Raw genomic sequence first — 15,906 nt, forward strand, 5'->3', positions numbered from 1 at the left:
CGTAATTATCATGTCCCCTCTGGTCTGTATTTTTTTGGTTGACAAGAAATGGGCTGCAGGCAGGTGTTTTATAGTCTATGATAGTCTGACGTATAATGTATATGTTGTTTTGAAGGGTTCTCTAAGGTTCCAAAAATCCTCTTCCAAATTTCCTTGGTGTGTATGTTCTGATGATGATGATATGTTGATATGCGCGTCTGGTGGATATGCTTAATACAATAAAGGTTTCTCCTCCTTGTTTGAGTTTGAAACCTCTCACTCCCGTGCTTAACTCGTCAGTGTCTTCTCGTCTCATTCCTTTTTAGCTCTGAAACTAGTCTGTGTGTGCGTGCTCACCTAATTGTGGTTGCAGGGGTCGATTCATAGCTCCTGTCTGTGTGTGTGTGTGTGTGTGTGTGTGTGTGTGTAGGAAGTGTGTGTATGTAGGAAGTGTGTGTGTGTGTTTGTGTAGGAAGTGTAAGTATGTGTGTTGGAAGTTTAAGGGTGTGTGTAGGAAGTGGGTGTGTGAGAGACGCTAGGGGCAGGGGACCACCCAACCGAACACGCAGGCAAGACCGCCATTTCCCTGGGGTAATTTGCATATTTCCCCTTCTGTGGAAAAGAGGAAAGAGAAGAGGGAGTGGAAAAAAAAAGAAAGGGAGTGTCGGTCAGGAGACATCGTGGGTGGCCCCAACTACTGTGATTCAAGACTCACTTGGGTAGTGACTCAACATCCCCCCCCCGACAAACACACACACACACACTACAAACAACAGGTCAAGTGTCTATCGACAAGTGCCTTTGACAACCGGGAACTAACACCACATCGCTTCTGTAGTTACGAAGAAGTAATTATACACACACACACACTGAAGAATTACTGTAGCTATTACTAGAGTAAAACGTATTGTAAATAAGTCACATTATTTGGCTTTATTGGGTCATCCTAGGTTAAATCTACATGATGTAATACATATATGAGTGTGAATATCATCCGGGTGTCGTCATGGCCGTTGCATATTTCAACGTTTTAGATGGGTTGGAGACGTTTTCCTACACTTGAAATTATTTATCCACATTATGTAAATAACAAAATTGATGTTATGTTGAGGAGAAAAACCTGTGATGCTGTTATAATTATTAATCATACTTGCTGTCTAAACTGCATTTCAAGTATGTTATGCAGTGATTGCCTAAATGAAAACTTACATAGCATCTCCCCCTTCTTCCTGCTGGGATTGTAGTTGCTCCCGTCTGTGATGATGACAGTAACAGCGACCACTCTCAGTTGCCACTTTTCATGACGATTCGCGTTAGTGAGATCTGTTACGTTCAATGTTTTATTATTTAAAACATAGGTGCTTTATTTAGCATTTGTTTTATTTCACATTTAATACACACTGCATTATATGGTATTTTGTATAATAACTGAGGTGATGCTGCTGTGGTAACGTTAAGATTATGAGTGAGTCATACGTAAACAATGTGTAGCTGCATCCATTTGGTGGAGCACCAGTGTTGGGAGATGTTGCTGGATCACCCCAGGCTCCACAGAGTAAATTCTGGCGAGGATAGTGTTGCTGGATCACTCCATGCTCCATAGAGCCCACTCTGTGGAGGATTAGGGCATAGATGGATCACTCCAGGCTCTGCAGAGCTCTGAGAAGGATGGGGATGTTGTGTGGGATCCATTGCTTGAATGTAGGTGTGTTTTACGAATTTAGTAGCATCCATAACTTAAACACGTAAGTGCTCTGGGCGATCGTCTGCCAACCCCTGGTTCGATCATCGGTCAAGAGAGACGAATTGATAAGTCTCCTTCTATCATTGTTTTACTAGTAGTAGTTATATATCTAGAAATCACTGTCTGCTCTGGGTCGCATTCTAGAGAAGAAAAAACACTGCTTGTCTTTCTTTGATTACTAACTTTCCCTGTGTGCCCTCGAGATTGATTTCTACTGTAACTTCAATCTAGGCTTTAAATATTAAGACACTACAAGGACCCCAAAGGAAATTTGTCACAGACTTTGTTTGGTTATCCTAGGTAATTACACTTATTTTAAACTTTGTATGATAGTTGTACTTGGATTTGGCGAGTCCAGTACCACTTTACTCCACTTACAGGTGTGTGAGTTACTCCTCATCCTGGGTCATTTTCTTTTGCAGAAAGTAACAAGAAAATGAGAATTCATCAGGCCAGACAAAAATAAAACACCTGAATGGTTGGTTTGTTCTACACTGTATTATGGCCTTTAGGGTATCAGGTTGTAGAGCTGTTTTTTCTTCTTACCTCGTACCCCCAAGGAAGGTTCCTTGATGCTGGTGAGGGGCTCTTGATCTAGGGAATTAGATCTGTGCTCCAGTTCCCTGAATTAAACCTGAATACCTTCCACATCCCCTCACAGGCGCTGTATAATCCCACGGGTTTAGCGCTTCCCCCTTGATTATAATAATAATAATTTCTTTACCTCGTAAACTCCATGTTTGAGTGAGAAGGGATCTACTTTTGTCAAAATTCTCCTCCCTACCTCTGAATACAGTATCATCAATGTCAATGTTTTCGCCGGATGGGAAACATAAATGTTAATACAGGTTGTAGCGTTGCTAAATCTTTGAACGATCTGTTTACCTTCCCTTCTCGCTGATGGACCCACCTTTCATCCGGACTCTCTCATTGACTTTTTGACAACTGACTTCACAAATTCTGATACCTTCAGCCCTTTCTACTTCAATCTCTTGCTACCCTCTACCCCCGTACTATCCCCTGCCCCGCTGTTTTCTGTAACCTACTGATCATCCCTCCTCCTTTCTGCCATCCAATACCCTCGCTTCCTTCCCTACCCTGCAGCGCTGTATAGCCCTTGTGGCTTAGCGCTTCTTTTTGATTATAAGAATAATAATAATAATTTGAACGATCTGTTGAAGTCTGGAATAGCATTCCGTAAGCGATCAAGATAGCAAACACTGATGAATATCAATAGTGATGCCAGTAGAAATAAATCACTGTGTTTGACTTTTTTGAGGTTATCCTAGGTAATTTATACTAAGTATGGTAACTGTACTTATGTGTACCTGTGCCTGAATAAACTTATTTGCCTGCGCATCAGAGATGATTTTTATACAGGCGACAGTGGAAGTCGCTAAGTTTTAAGAGGTAATGTTAGTGTTCAATCTCTCAGCCTCGATGTTATACCCATCATCTACACTTGTCTCCCAAATCTTTGTAATCCGTATCATCAAGTGGTCCTCCAGCAACTTACTAAAATTGCTCTGCGATCGATTGGTAGATCGCTTTGAGTTCTCTAAGTTGATTGAAATGGTTTCAGTCAGATAACATAATATTTCCATTTCTGATACCTGAAAGGTGTCAGACACTTGCTTATGGTATAGAATGCATACAGAGACGTATCTCTATGTATACACCGAGAGTTTATATTAATTTAAGTTTTGATTATTAAAGAATACCTGAATGCTAATGTATAGCTTACATGAAGTCTTCATAACCCAGTCCTGTTTCCTGGCAAACCTTCGTAACCCACATGAAGACGATAAGCTTTAAACCCAGAGGAGACTATTCGGATAATTATTAATCCAGAGGGTTAGTAACCCAGTATAACCAATGAAAACCAGTCAGTGAGGTTTATTCCATTTGGGTATTCACCAGGATGCAACCCACAACAATCGGCTAATACTCAGGTACCTACTTAATGCTGAATGAACCAGGAAGATAGGTGTAAAGACGCATTTACAACTTATCCACCGGCCACAAGCTCGAACCGGAGTCCTTTGGTTGTGAGCCGAATACATGTCATTGAGCCACAAACCATCCTACTGAGCCATGAGCCACTTGAAGGAACGACAAAGGTACAAAGGAAGGCTTTAATTGTGACGTTTCTCTCTGTGTAAGTTTAATTCTTGACCTGTTAAAGTTCCATATACCTGGAGAGGGTTTCGGAGGTCAACGCCCCCGCGGCCCGGTCTGTGACAAATGTCTACAAACGTTGCCACAACGAGAAGCTGGTTCTGCACCTGTTCATTTTCCTCATGACTGTGGTCAGTAAGTTGCTACACCCACGTCATGTGATGCCTCGTTCACAACCACTGGCGAGGATCATTAAGGCTGCTCGTAACCTTTTCACCACCAGACAAGAATACTGTAATTCCAAAAATAGGGTTTCAAGTAAACTCTCAACATATGTACACTGAGAGAATTACACTACTCGGTGTATATGTACTCTGATGTACAGGAGCGCTAGCTATCCACCTCCATATAATTGTAACACATCTTTAGTAAGTGTTCTCAGTGTGTGTAACCATTCATCTAGAGCCCAGCAACAGAAGAAAGTTCCAGTGCAAAAAAATAAGTTTTGTTTACAAAGTGATAATTAGAAAAAATCAAACAAGTAATAACTGATTTTGGGTAATTAACTTTATTGTGTTTTGAGTACAAGCTAACCCCTAATTTCTTTTTTCCCAGGCTCCAGCGCCCCTTCCGTGTAGCGCTGAACTACCTTCTGTTATTATGTTAAGAATTAGTTCTAGTTACAAGAATTATTATTATTATTATAATCAGTTTGAGTGCCAAACCCGAAAGGGTCATACAGCGATGCGCATTTACAAGAGATGGGTGCTTACATTAATTACAAATATTTTAACTAACATGAAACTTACCGCATCTGAGACGTAATTACAAACATAAACTAATATTTACGTGATTAATATTAATATTGATTTTAAGGTTAATATTAATATTGATTATATAGGTAGCTGTTTCGAATTAACCTTGTGTGTACTTTCTTCCCTTCAATGATTGTGGGGGAAGGGGAAGGGAGCCGTGATGCTAGTGAAGGGCTCTTGATCCATGGAATTAGCGCTAACACACGCTCCTTCAGAACTGATATGATTAGCTCCCATTTTCCAGGAGCTGTATGTCCTCTATGTGTTAATAATAATAATATTAATATTAATGGGTATTTTCGATGGTCATGTTTGAGCAGTTTGGGAGTACATTATCAGGTGTTCACCACAGTGAGGAGAATAACCTCTACTCCAGCTCGGACTCTGAAGGAAACGTTTTGCCACGAGTAGCTTCAACAGTCCTAATTAGAACTGAAGAAGCCACTTTTCTTGTAATAACTGCCATAGTTTGTGGTTGTCCCCATACCATTTACAACTCATGAAAGTATGCCACCATTAATAACCGTATCAGTGATAGGATAACCTCGCTGTGTTAAGTCTCCGTGATAGTAATGCTGATCTGGGAGAAGACGAGGTTGGTGAGGTTGATCTCGTCGGAGAGGGAGAGAGGAGGCACCCTCTCAACCAGGGTCATCTTCGTGGTCATGTTCCTGAAGGGATGACTTGTTGCATACGCCACGTCCTCCTTCGTCACCTTGTACACGTCAGCCGGGTCCCTCGTTAAGCTGCGCATGTTATGGAAATGGAATGAATGAATGAACGTACATAGCGTAAACAACATAAGGCTATGTGGACAAAGACACAAGTATGTTGAACGTGTCGGTAAAATAAACAGAACATGTGGATTAGGACACAAGTATAAAGAACATGTGGATTAGGACACAAGTATAAAGAACATGTGGATTAGGACACAAGTATAAAGAACGTGTGGGTTAGGACACAAGTATAAAGAACATGTAGACAAAAACTCAAGTATACAGAACACTAGTGACGAATATGTCCTCCCATCTCCATACTATTCTTAGTTCAAGTGAAATGAGGTAACTCAATTTTGGGTAGGAAGCAACTTCACCATGAAGCGCCCACTCACCAGAAGGGGGAGAAGGGGCAGATAACGATGTAGACCTGGTTGCCGTAGAAGGAGCCGGTGTACATCATCTGAAGGTGATCGTGTTGGTTACGGTCGTTGAAGCCCAGACACTGCAAGACATGCAACACGTCATCATACATGGGATCGCATGGTGCTAGTGCTCGTTGCTGCGTAGCATACAAGTGCAACATGAGAGGAGCTTGTTTGAGTAGGGTTATGTAGTGTCTCTTGCCTTTTTTTTTTTTTTTAGCTATGAGTAGGGATGTAGAGGCTTCAAGCAGTCTATGTTTCGTGTAGCACTTTCATGGTGATGAAGTTCATCTTCCACAGGCGTATGTGAGGTAATGTCACGAAGTCTTGTTAATAGGAAGAGGATGGTGAGAAGTTCAGCGAAGCGAAGGGAAGATAAATATTTAAGTGGAGAAGTGGGAGGAGACATTGGGGAAGTGTAGTAAGAGGAGATGCTGGTGAAGTTAAATTTTTTTAATTGGATACATTAGTAGTGTGCTGTTACCCCATTATAAATGCTAGTTACACAATAGGAACAAAAGCTAATTAGGTTTCAAAGTCATATTACATCACGCAATATGGGTCTCTTACAAGGTGTTGAAATCAGCCTGAACTGGGAAACCTTCGGTAGGGAAATGAAGTTATGGTCAAGTATTCAAGTGAGGGTTCCTTCAGAGCTTTCCTTCCAGCATTGCTGGAATTACTATCACTTGGACATTGCCATGTCTCAGTATGGCCTATCCCATACACAGGAGGAATTTGATTTTTATGAAAATATCTTTCCTCATCCCAGAGTGTGGGCAAGTTGAGGAGTGAAGAGAATCATTGAGGAAGTGGAGTGGGGAGACGTTGGTGGATTGTGTGGAGACTGGTGGAGTGGAGAGACGTTGATGGAGTGTGGGGAGACTGGTGGAGCACGTGGAGACGTTGGAGTGTAAGACTGGCACTGGCACTCACCCGGGCGGCGACGTAGTAGGACCAGATGGTTTTATTGGACATTTCCTCTCTGTGAACGTAGACCACATAGCTCTGATTCACCTGTAGCACAGTGAAACAACACTCAGTGGTAGCTCAGCATATCTGGCTCTTATGCATGACATATGTATGATGAGAGGTATTGAGACACCTTGTGTGTGTATATACAACACCTGAGACTGACCTGATGTGTGTGGGTATGGACAACAGGTATCGCTCACCTGGTGGCGGGGTATAAGTAACTTCTTACAGGGATGCTCGGTGAAGCGCACTACTTGTGCCCTCCGGAGGTTGTTGACGTGGAACAAGATGTAATTACGGAATTTTGCACTGTGAAAAGTAACACAGAATACACCTATATTCGATGATTATTCTAATATACTTTGCCACTTCAGATAAATTTTAATATTTTGTTGTAGAACATACAAACACAAAATATGAAAAAACTCAAGTTTCTCCTAACACCCATCCATTCCATTCATGTATTTGTCTAATGTATTTTTAAAGCAGCCCAGCATATGTAGGATGGTAGACATTGTCAACAAGTGTGGTAGGACACTTGGCGCATAGTGAACCTTTATTATAAACGACATTTGTTCTGGGTAGAACTCTATCATGTCAGTGGAAGCTTTTCTAGAATAATGCTAATTGGTATATTTTTACGTGAATAAATTAAGAAAATGAGATTATTTCAAGTATGTCCGATGCGACAAGAAGTATCAGAAACTGCGAATGGCAATATTTGCATTCGCTGATTGTAGTTTTTGCAAAATTAAGTTAATTCAATTAAAACTAGCTAATCTTATAAAGTATATCATATTACGATCTTTTGATGTCTGTTGAAGTGTTTATGTTCTTACTTGAGGACGCCTAAAGTGAAGTTCATGAGAGTTTCAATTACCCATGGATGTCTAAAGTGACGTCGGTGAGTGTTTTACTTACCCTTGGACGTCTAATGTAACATTGGGGAGAGTATTAAGTGGACGCTGGTTGTAGTACTGCTGCTGTTCTATGCCAGTGACATGAACACCGCCGCCACCACGGTGCTTGGTGCGAGGGATCTCCGGCACCAGGATGTCTCTCTCACCCATCACTGCCTGTCGCACCCACATGTCCCAGTCCGCACCCTGTGACACATGATGGCTGAGATGGAGGAACTCTTATTTCTGCATCTTATATATATATATATATATATATAGATACATTTCGTGAAGAAAATTAGTAGCTGAGATGTTATCATTTACTGCGGCATGATTATTTAGACTTTGAATATACTGTTAAAATATTTTCAATATTGCACCCTGAAACATGCATTTCAAATGGCATCATGTGAGGTCACGTGGAACAGAGTGGCAAGTATATGGTGTAGTGTAGTTGAATGGTTCAGAGAACCGACAAGTTGTTAAATTAGACACATGTGCAACACTTGGGTATCTTTAATGAGGAAACGTTTCGCCACAGTGGCTTCATCAGTCCATACAAAGGAGAATGGTGAAGAACAGGAGGAGTTTGAGGTAATCAGTCCCTCAGCCTTGAGTCGATGTGGTCAGTCCATCAATCTTGAAAAGAATACAGCATATCTACGGAGAAGTAGCTTATGAAGTAGCTGATAAAGCCACTGTGTGGCGAAACGTTTCCTCATTAAAGATACCCAAGTGTTTCACATGTTGTGTAAGAAAGGTATAAAATACCGACAATATGAAAGTTAAGACACATGTGCAACATCTGGATATCTTTATTGTAGACGTTTCGCCATCCAGTGGCTTTATCAATACAGATTCTAGGACATAATAGGAAGACAGTAGAACTATATACAAAAGATGAGGTAATCAGTCCCTCGGCCTAGGAGTTAGTGTTCACAGCATCGTGGTGGAGGAGAATCTGGAGCAAAGGCAAGAAGACTGACGTTTATATAGGCGTCAGTGGAAGGGACGGGCAGCAGACGAGGGCAGTCACTGGTAGGCGGGATTCCCCAGTGGAAGTAGGTCCTTCCCAAAGAGATGGGTTAGTTGCAGCAGCCGTGAAGAAGGTCTTGTAGATGTCCTCTGAACCAAGATTCCAATATGTTGCAGTGTCTGACAAGTTGTGTAAGAAAGGTATAAAATACCGACAATATGAAAGTTAAGACACATGTGCAACATCTGGATATCTTTATTGTAGACGTTTCGCCATCCAGTGGCTTTATCAATACAGATTCTAGGACATAATAGGAAGACAGTAGAACTATATACAAAAGATGAGGTAATCAGTCCCTCGGCCTAGGAGTTAGTGTTCACAGCATCGTGGTGGATGTTGCACATGTGTCTTAACTTTCATATTGTCGGTATTTTATACCTTTCTTACACAACTTGTCAGACACTGCAACATCATGGAATCTTGGTTCAGAGGACATCTACAAGACCTTCTTCACGGCTGCTGCAACTAACCCATCTCTTTGGGAAGGACCTACTTCCACTGGGGAATCCCGCCTACCAGTGACTGCCCTCGTCTGCTGCCCGTCCCTTCCACTGACGCCTATATAAACGTCAGTCTTCTTGCCTTTGCTCCAGATTCTCCTCCACCACGATGCTGTGAACACTAACTCCTAGGCCGAGGGACTGATTACCTCATCTTTTGTATATAGTTCTACTGTCTTCCTATTATGTCCTAGAATCTGTATTGATAAAGCCACTGGATGGCGAAACGTCTACAATAAAGATATCCAGATGTTGCACATGTGTCTTAACTTTCATGTTTCACATGTGTCTAATTTATCATATGGTGTAGTGAAAATGACGTGGTTATCACTAAAAGTTGAAGCCGGAAAGATGACGAAGAGTTGGCCCTGATCAGCCCTGAATGTGATAACACGTCATTCCATGCTAAAGAGTTTAGGTATTATTGTACATAAGGCTTTACTTAATTTAAATCCTTGAATCTTCAAGGTGGCTTTTAAGTAGGTTTCATTGTAAAAGCATGCATAGTAGTAACAAGTCACCACTGTAGCGAAAACCACTATTGAAACTCATCTAAAGTGGCAAGACCACTTAACCTTTCTGACTTCATTCTCTTTATGTCTAACCACAACATTTTTCGCTCCTCTATCCTATCCCAGTCCTTCCCATTCTAGCCATCTCTTCTGTAGTAATAATGTTGGTAGAATTACCAACAATATGTTATGTAAAAGGACATATGTGCGGCTAATGAGACATTTTATAGCCTAACAACAACTATAAAGTAATCTTAGTATCAGAGAATGTTATCCCATATAAAGCAACAAATGAGAATCATTATGCACAATTTTTTTTTTCAAGAGGAAGCAAAAGCTGATAGAGAAAACATAAAATTAAACGCTTCCCTGAGTGTTCAAAGCCTTGATGACCAACTCGTTCCTTAATAAATCTTACTGCATTCAAAGGAGCCCACTTGCTGACTGTCTCTTGAGCCACTGCTCTCCTGATCATCCACCCATAGCAGGGGAATCCGTGGACCCTGTAGAGACGCGAGGGGTTGAGGGCGGTGTGGTAGAAGGCGTTGTAGTTATATGCGTTGACACAAAATAGCTTTGGGTCTGAAGTGAGTAGGGGCGCTGTTTGGTGGAAGTACCTGCAGAGACAACTGTTGTTTTTATATACCGAAGAGGTAACATAGCTCGGAAAAACTCGGTATTATCAGTGTTAAGAATTTAGGACTTGTTTCTCGAGAAAAAAAAAACGTAAGAGGGGCTTTTAGTCTATTCACATTTAGTCCACAATTTTGACAGAATTTAGATACCGTTTCGGTCCGTTCTTGATCGAAACGGCATCTAAACTAGAAGACAGGTCATGTGAAAATGTCAGAGGGAAATTGGAAGACTCTTCAGGGGAAGAGAAAGCCACGGTCAAGTCACGTGTAACGTTTGGCAGTGTACAGGGAAATGCAAGCATCAACAGAAACAAAACGAATTCGATTTATGTTAGGAATGTTGTGGCAGTATAAAATTCCTCTTGCTGCATTCATGCAAGAGCTTTATTATTTGCAATATCTGTCTTTTTTCAGTGTGAGAAAACCCTTCCTCTCTCCCTCTTCCCCTTCCTCCCTCCCTACCTCCTCTCTCTCTCTCTCTCTCTCTCTCTCTCTCTCTCTCTCTCTCTCTCTCTCTCTCTCTCTCTCTCTCTCTCTCGGTGTTAGAGCATCTATTCTGCCTTTTTTCATGATAGCAGTCTTTCATCTTTTGTTTATTCTTGAGACTAACTCATCTACAATGATGATAATATTTTGATAGGTGGTAGTGAAAGTTGCAGTCTTGAGTGTAAAAACTAGAACATTCTTACGGGATGAAATCTGGTGCGAGATCGAGGTCGTCCTCCAGAATGATAGCCTTGTCAGCGCCTGGGTAGAGTTGAAATACTTTCGTCAGTATAAACTTTACATGAAAGCTGATGCGATTTGTCGAACCTGTGGAAGAATGAAGAACATAAGTATCAGCACATTCGATGATGCGACATATGTAAAAATGCATCGTAAAGCTTGTGATGTTACTGACTTACCCTTCGGTGCAGGGTCATTGTGCTCGATTAACGGCACCTGGAGGAGGGCTGCCAGGGCTTGAGCCTCGGGGTTGTAACCATCAACAAAGATGGTGATGGGCGTGTTGGTACCGCCGGGGCTGGCCCACACCTGCCCCACCTGACGCAGGACGTGGGGCAGCCGGCGTGTTGTTACTATAGCAACAGGAATCACTTCCTGCATCATGTAGTCCACCTAATCCAGTGTCAATAGAATTAATGCATAGCTCTTGTGGCCTTTAAGGAAAACAAACAATTAAGAAAAGTAATAATACCAAACATTTATTAATTTTATAGAATGGTAAAATTTTATATAATGGAGATACATAAATTATATCAGTACATGATTAAATCATGTTGTAAACATATACCATCATGAATTTTATCATAGATCCTGACCAGTGGGTTAAATATTCAATCTATTACAAAATATGTTTGTCACTCAGAAAATAATATATTTCTTACGGGTTTTTGTGGGAGAGGTGACCATGGGATGTCATAACAGCTGCAAAAGTTGCCATAGCCTTCGTATGTCTGGCAAAAGTCAGCTCTCTCATGCATTGCCTCCTCTCCATACCATCCACACCTTGGTTCTTTAGGAGTAATGTATATTGTCATTGAATAATTGCATCGTAAGTGCACTGCTTCATTGTCTCCTATTTATTCGATACATATTTACAGAGTATTGTAGCAGTTTCATGATAGTATTGGGATCTCCACCCAGAACGGCTCATCTTAATCTTATTACCACCTAACTGTGAAAAGTAATGTCTATATGCAAACCGTGTAACACTGTGTGGTAATTAGTGTCAGTGATCTTTTGGATCGCTTTCTCACCCCCTCTCTCTCTCTCTCTCTCTCTCTCTCTCTCTCTCTCTCTCTCTCTCTCTCTCTCTCTCTCTCTCTCTCTCTCTCTCTCTCTCTCTCTCTCTCTCTCTCTCTCTCTCTCCTCGCCTTCCTCACCCAAGTGGATAGGTGACCGAGACAGTATTGCACTATTGTATTAAAACGGTTAGAGAAATGGGAATGGGTTGAGGGCAGCTAAGAGAAGTCAGTGGGAAGAGGTGGAAGAGGGTAAAAAAAAATAGCACAGTATTTTTTAACAAATAGAAGCCGCTTTTAACACCTGAGAAATTAAAATGAGGCGCCTTTCTCTGTGAACCACACAGGCGCAAGTTCCTCTACTCGGCGCTAACCTTGCTTGCCAGGTACAGAGACGTGAAGCGTGAGGGGCGACACGTTGAACTTAGAAAGATCGCGTCTTGGGAGAGATGTGGTGAGGGCTTCAAGCACCACCCCACCGCCCTTGTGCACCAGCATACACCACACGTCTTTGTAGGCCACTCTGTTGATGTACAGTGCGCCCATATCCTCCAGCACCTTTACTACTGCCTCTTCCAGGAATAACGTGAAGTCCGGCTACCGTAACAGATTATACATTATTATTATTTTTTAAATTTCACGTAAAAAAGTTTATGTAGTTCACATAGTGTTTTTCATATAGACTTGAACAGTATAGTGAAAGGATACTGGTCTGGGTGAGATGTAATATTGTTGACAAATGAGAGGACAGACATAAGTTATTTCTATTAAGACAACGTTTGATTCCAATAGCTCTGCTCAGAGCAAAATCTTGTCGAAATATATACTTTTACTGTAGCTTGTGTCTGTCTTCAAACTACTGCTTTTGGGTTCTTAACAGAGTTCTAGAAGTGCAGTACCTCTGAGTTTATGAAAAATGTAAAAAAAAATATTAATGTATTCAAGGAGACTTGTGTTTATATATATATATATATATATATATATATATATATATATATATATATATATATATATATATATATATATATATATATATATATATATATATATACTCACACACACACAAAAAAAATCAGCGTTTTTATTGTGGCTACTTAACTGCTCCCATGACGATTAAGAGGCGACCATTTTGAGTTCTTTTGAAGGACTCTATAAACTGTCCGTCTGTGGGAGCGAGCCAAGTCATGTAGGAAGCTGCAGCCATGACTTGACCTGTTCTCTGGTGGAGCGTGACGAAGTGCAGCCCAGAATGTAGAGTAACATTCTTGTTATTCAACGAGGAAGTTTTGTTAAGACTGCTGTACACCTGTTAGTGAAGCACAGTCTGTATTACAGTACATTATGATTACGAAAACGTAAAAAGTCAGATTACAAAATAATATTGCCGACAGTAATTACTAAAAGACCCAGGTGCATAGCAAGGTTTTATTGTGACAATATTTCGGTCTATTCAGAGGGAAACGTGACAGAAGTAAATTGTTCTACTAAATGTATCTTTCCTGCGTTAATTTTTTTTTTTTTTTTACATGACTGTAGGAACCATCAAGCCTGTGGGGAAATAAATAACAGAAGGAAACCTATCGCTGATATCAACAAACAGCCACAGCTGCAGACAGTGCCACGAGCGCTGCCTAATTTGTATCTGAATCATGGTCCAAATCTTGAAAATAAAACGCCCTCGTAGATCAGTTTTTTTGGTAATTTTAGATATACGTATAATATTAGCAATTATTTTATATTTAGAACAACTCAATCCAGTGATAAAAACATATACTCACCTGGCGACCGTCGACTGATACAGTCACGCCTGTGACGTTTACCGTGATAACCAGAAGTAGATTAACATTATCAGCCTCTGGATTTTTTGAAGGAGAATGATAGGCAGCATTTATATTTTGGGAAAAGGAATCTTGAATCGTCTCTTCATATCTAATAGAAGTTTTAAAAGCCGTTTGACTATGGAAAATTGAAGCTTCAGTAGGATTTTGATCTGGCAGGATACTTTCATGTGTCTCCTGACTCCTAGGAATGAAAACGTTGGTAACATCGCGATTTACGAGAACTGAAGCTTCAGTATCCTCTTGACCTTCAGGAGTGGCAGTATTTTGAGTCTCGTGTGATATATATTGCGAAACTGCAGATTGATTTTCAAGTAAGGTTTTACCAAGGAATGAATTATCTGATAGAACATCATGTTGATAACTCTCAGTAGCTAGGAGCTTCCGATTGTGTCCAAGAACATAATTTACTTTTCGCTCTTTATTAGAAGACCTCACTCTCTTTGGTCTTTGAGGTATGGTTAAGGATGCATCAGTATTGTTTTCTACATAGGGAATGGCTCCTTTGACGCTTTTTTTACCGGAGTTGGTCACCACTTTTAACATTTTAACGGCAGTCTTCACTTTTGATTGGCTCTCACTTGGAGTTGTCTTATCGATATAAACTATTGACTGTTCTTCGTTTGTAGTCCATAGAGTTTGCATTGATATATCGTTACCACTCCTAACCTTGGATAGATTAATTTCACTTTTAGTGTTAGTTCTGGTTGCGACGTTACCATCACCAGTTTGGTTCACAATTATGATAATCACAAAGTACGCCAAACTGAGAAGAGTGGTGGCTGCCACCCTCTGTTGTGTAGTCAAAGGCAGCATTACAGAGTAAATGGAGATGGTCCTATAGAATTATACCTGCAGGTTTTTAGGTGAAGAGGAACAAAATTATAAGCTAAATATGACTCCAGTGTTGAAGGATGGTAGGGAGTAATGAAAAACATGTGTAGTAAACAATGGTTAATCTCGATCGCTAGCACACTCAGCTCCCACACTGAGGTCCGGAGTTCGAATCGCCGGTACGGCTGGAAAACATTAGGGACGTATTTCCATAAGACATTTGGAGTTCGAATCTCCGGTACGGCTGGAAAATATTAGGGACGTATTTCCATAAGACATCTGCTGTCCCTGTTCACCCATCTGTATAAAATGGGTACCTGGGTGTTAGTCGGCTGGTCTGGGTCGCATCCTGGGACAAAACTGACCTAATTTGCCCGGAATGCTCTGCATAACAAGCGGCTTTCTGTATAGTATTATGTCATATATGTCAGCTAGGCCTGTATACCATATACACGTACTTGTAGAAATAAAGATATTATTATTATTATTATTATTATTATTATTATTATTATTATTCATCGCTTCAGCTGCATAATTTATAACCGCTACATAAAGCAGTTTATTTGGAGACTGAATTTTTTTCTATTTTAATTTTGAAGTTTACCTAGGTAAAGATTCCTTGCAGCTTTTCAAGATTCCTCTGATAACCCTTTCCTTCTGGATGTGCAAAGACAATAATTTCACTCTTTTTTAGTATATGACGCAAAAATGCATTTGTTTCAAATATGAATATGGTTTTTAAATTAATCCGTCTCCATTGTTTTTCCTGTACAAGTGTCCACATTATATTTATTCCTTTTCCTTATTTTCTTTCAATTACACAATTATCGGGATTAGCATTTATCTTGTTCAGCCTTGTTGCCTACCAACTTTACACTATAAAAGAAGTAAACATTAGTTTTAATTATATATTCCACTAAAGTTCTTTAACTGATAAGTAATTAGGTACAGTTTTGATCCATGTAGCAGCACTTGAGTGTAGACTCCTCACAACGATACAGGAAGTGATGACCCAGGGTGTGGACGCCTAGCTACGAGTGTCAGCACTGTGAGTTGGCGGTACCTCAGGCTACACCTGTTGCCATTTGTTGATCTTACGTCTTATCAATTTTATCAATGCTTTTCCTTAGGAGGT

The 15,906-nt window shown here is 40.5% G+C and overlaps 2 protein-coding genes across 2 annotated transcripts; both read right to left on the reverse strand.

Annotated features, from left to right (window-relative positions):
- Positions 1–4,227: 4,227 nt before the first annotated feature.
- Positions 4,228–11,666, reverse strand: LOC128690146 (protein O-linked-mannose beta-1,2-N-acetylglucosaminyltransferase 1-like). The gene is made up of 9 exons (XM_070090727.1): positions 11,649–11,666; positions 11,260–11,473; positions 11,044–11,167; positions 10,138–10,336; positions 7,694–7,878; positions 6,973–7,081; positions 6,734–6,814; positions 5,768–5,877; positions 4,228–5,402 (listed from the first exon to the last, which is right to left on the reverse strand). Exons 1-9 carry the CDS (start codon positions 11,664–11,666, stop codon positions 5,210–5,212), a joined length of 1,233 nt encoding a protein of 410 aa, XP_069946828.1. The 3' UTR covers positions 4,228–5,209.
- On the reverse strand, positions 11,606–15,050 carry LOC138853530 (uncharacterized). Its single transcript, XM_070090746.1, has 4 exons — positions 13,878–15,050; positions 13,199–13,405; positions 12,474–12,696; positions 11,606–11,870 (listed from the first exon to the last, which is right to left on the reverse strand). The coding sequence occupies exons 1-4, from the start codon at positions 14,751–14,753 to the stop codon at positions 11,716–11,718; spliced, it is 1,461 nt and encodes a 486-aa protein (XP_069946847.1). The 5' UTR covers positions 14,754–15,050; the 3' UTR covers positions 11,606–11,715.
- Between the last annotated feature and the right edge of the window lie 856 nt (positions 15,051–15,906).

This window comes from Cherax quadricarinatus, chromosome 32 (genome assembly GCF_038502225.1).
Source record: "Cherax quadricarinatus isolate ZL_2023a chromosome 32, ASM3850222v1, whole genome shotgun sequence".
Taxonomy (NCBI): domain Eukaryota; kingdom Metazoa; phylum Arthropoda; class Malacostraca; order Decapoda; family Parastacidae; genus Cherax; species Cherax quadricarinatus.

Coding starts and splice junctions, on each gene's coding strand:
- LOC128690146 (XM_070090727.1), bottom strand. Junction 5,878..6,733: donor CCTACTACGTCGCCGCCCGG/GTGAGTGCCAGT, acceptor CATGTCTTGCAG/TGTCTGGGCTTCAACGACCG. Junction 5,403..5,767: donor TGCCCCTTCTCCCCCTTCTG/GTGAGTGGGCGC, acceptor TAACATGCGCAG/CTTAACGAGGGACCCGGCTG.
- LOC138853530 (XM_070090746.1), bottom strand. CDS start 14,753: ATGCTGCCTTTGACTACACAACAGAGGGTGGCAGCCACCACTCTTCTC. Junction 13,406..13,877: donor TATCAGTCGACGGTCGCCAG/GTGAGTATATGT, acceptor CTTCACTAACAG/GTGTACAGCAGTCTTAACAA. Junction 11,871..12,473: donor CTCTGTACCTGGCAAGCAAG/GTTAGCGCCGAG, acceptor TTACTCCTAAAG/AACCAAGGTGTGGATGGTAT.